Source organism: Aplysia californica, unplaced genomic scaffold, assembly GCF_000002075.1.
Source record: "Aplysia californica isolate F4 #8 unplaced genomic scaffold, AplCal3.0 scaffold00117, whole genome shotgun sequence".
Lineage (NCBI taxonomy): Eukaryota > Metazoa > Mollusca > Gastropoda > Aplysiida > Aplysiidae > Aplysia > Aplysia californica.
The window spans coordinates 783,464-786,563 of record NW_004797387.1 but is presented as its reverse complement, the minus strand read 5'-3'; the positions used below and the strand labels follow the sequence as shown (position 1 = coordinate 786,563).

Genomic DNA, 3,100 nt, shown 5'->3' with positions numbered 1-3,100 from the left:
CAACTGAAAATATTAGGTGTATCCCGCACGCTCATATGACCTTATGCAGTTGCGAGCGCCGTAAAACACTTTACAAAAACAAACATAATACAAAAGCAATCGACAGAAACCCATCAACTCACATGATTGCCTGACAAGTGTGTATGCTTCCACTTTTCTCGCAGTCCTCTGCATCCTTGATCCATTGGTCGCGGTTGATCTCAACCATGTTTGCTCGCAGAGAATTTACCGCTGAAATGCAGAGAAAAAATTTCAGTCAAGATGGAAAATAATCCATGAAACACAGCTGTGACGTGACAGACAGAACCAGCACCTCAATGGTCCTATAGTGTAAGGAAAAGATGGAATGAGAGAGTCAAGGGAACCCTGAAAAATTAAAACTTTTTAATTGAAGAAGCTGCAGAGTTAGCCTACAATAGAAAACTGCAACTCGCTTAATGGCAAACAGAGGATAGAAAAATAAAAGTAAAGTAAGAAAAGTGCTGAGAAGAGATGAAGACAAAAGGAACTCTTGAGATCCCATTGTCTCCTTCAACTTGGCAGATAGGATCCCAGTAGCGAGCCTACAAAATGATCTAATTTGTGCCGATCAAGACATTAAAACACTTTCAATCACAAATATACTACTGGGATTCTCTCAATAATCTTCTCTACCACGAGTAAGTTCCACTAGCCTCCTCCAACTTGGCAGCAGTAATCCATACCAGCTGGTCTCCAAAATGTTCTTATTTGTGCTCATAAAAATGTTAAACACTTACAATTGCAACTATACATGACAAATCGCAGCACACCTCTCACAATAATCTTCTCCACCATAGTGGATTTCCCATTCGCCTCCTCCAACTTGGTAGGCAGGGACCTTGTAGCCAACCTCTTAAATGTTCCCTAAAATGCCGAAAAATGTGTAAAGCACTGACAGTTACAACTAAACATCACAAAACCCCAACGAACCTCTCTCAATAATCTTCTCCACCATGTGTGAATTCCCGTTCGCCTCCTCCAACTTGGCAGCGGTGATCCACACTTGCCTGTCTGTAGGAATGCTCTCACGGGCCTTGTTCAGAACCTTTCTGGCGTTCTCGTAGCTCTCCAGGCGAGCCAGGGCAAGCCACAGCTGAAGACAAAAATATAACTTTACCAACACTTCACTTCTGATCTACGGCTAACATCACCCACAGCAAAGAACATGCAGTTGTCCATGGATAACTGAAACACGTCGTGGATTAACAAATGTGTACCAACACATCCATAATTTGGATAAACTGATATAGAGAAAAATTAAAGAGCTTTTAATACGGGAATGGCAAATTGTACAAGCTACAAGCGTGATTCAGAGTTTTCCACGCTCATGTCATCTATTTCTATGCCCAACTGTAGTTAATAAAAAAAATAAAGGGAAGGCTTTTCAAAAGCTATATTGTATTAAAGAGGAACAAAATAATTTCAGCAGCACCCATTGTGCAGTTTGGTAATACCAGCATCTGAGGTGTAGAGGTTAGGGGCTTCATTGTCGTGCACAGAAGACCTGAGTTCAATTCCCATGTAAAGAGAATTCTTATTAAGTATCTACATCTTTCTGTTGGGACGTAGTATCCCTCTCTGCCCAGGTTGGATCTGACAGGTATTGTCAAAGCCCACCCCCTTAAATGATCAAAATTGTGTTGATGTGGGCAAAATAAACAACCAGAATTAAGAATGGTACGTTTTAGGCTAAACGCCCATTTCAACACGACAAGATTACATAAGAGACCAAACCTCTGCTTTAACATGAATCTCCAACAGACATAAAATACAATCATAAAACTCATGAGTCCAACCATGAAGAGTTCACATTTTTCCCCTGAAAACTCCCTCTTTTGTCCCTCCTTGATTAATGAAAATAACAAAACCAGGGACAAATTTCTAGTTTAGTTTTAGTTGAGGTTTTACAGCGCTCGCAACTGCCTAAGGTCATATGAGTGCCAGAAGATTAGAGGTGTTACAAGGGAGTAACAAAAGAAGAAGGGGAGATAAGGACGATAGACGTTTGATAGGAAAGAAGAAGCAAACCACACCAGAGCACCCGCCAACCACCCACGACAAATTTCTAAAAAGAGTGAGACAAACCTCAACGCTGGTGGGACAGCACTCCACGGCTCGACTCAACATGATCCTCGCATCCTCCTCGTCCTCCAGCTCCACAGCTTGTTTCCACAGACGGACAGAGTTGGGGATGTTCTCCAGGGCTGGTCAGACAAACAATGGGAAAGGTGAACAAACAGACAACGATACGGCAAAAAAAGGAAAACGATGTTCTCCGGGGATTGTTTGATTACTTGGGTACCGAAAACCACAAACACACATTACATTACTTTTTATTTTACTTTTCCAATCCAGCGGCCACCTGAGTTCTAGCCCTTCGGCCTTTACCACATACACACAAAATGGTCACTCAGTGCTGGGAAAAAGAACGACAAATAGACAGAAACCGTAGAACTTTCCTTTGATGCCTTCCAACCATACACATTCTAGGGATAGTGAAACACGCAAAGTAACAGACACTCACACTTCAAACAGTCAAATAGTTGTGACTATTCTCCCAGGGAGTTGAGGTACACAGCGTAAAATGTAAACACGCTATGATAACCCCCCCCCCATAAATAGCAAGGAATGTTCTCCCAGCCTCATTGGACACACAAGACACGGGAAAACAGACAATGACATTTCAACAACAAGCTAGGATACACAGAATCAGAATTTTCTCCAGGGTTATGGGAACAAAATTTGCTACAATTAAACTGGAAATAATAAATAATACAAAGCATCTGTATAGCGCATATCCCAGCTCACCAGCAACCTCTATGCACTTTACAATTAGAAGATGCTCATTAATTTTTTTTTTAATCTTTAAAATGAAATTGGGAAAATAAGACAGATAGACAGAAATGGAAAGACAGAGAGAGAGAGACAAAAAGAGAAGGAGAGATTGACAGGCATGACAAAATGAAAAAAAAAAGATTGAGCGACAGAAATTGATTGTGAGGGAGAGAAATTGAGAGAGGGAGGGAGGGAGAGAGAGAGAGAGAGAGAGAGAGAGAGAGAGAGAGAGAGAGAGAGAGAG

General features: G+C 41.4%; 1 protein-coding gene across 1 annotated transcript in view; it reads right to left on the bottom strand.

Moving 5' to 3' along the window:
* The window catches only part of LOC101855246 (pre-mRNA-processing factor 6), a 28,061-nt gene that overhangs the window by 9,887 nt on the left and 15,074 nt on the right, over positions 1 to 3,100 (bottom strand). Inside the window, 3 exon segments of the mRNA XM_005095934.3 lie at positions 123 to 231; positions 952 to 1,114; positions 2,107 to 2,225. Coding sequence (XP_005095991.2) covers positions 123 to 231; positions 952 to 1,114; positions 2,107 to 2,225 — 391 coding nt within the window.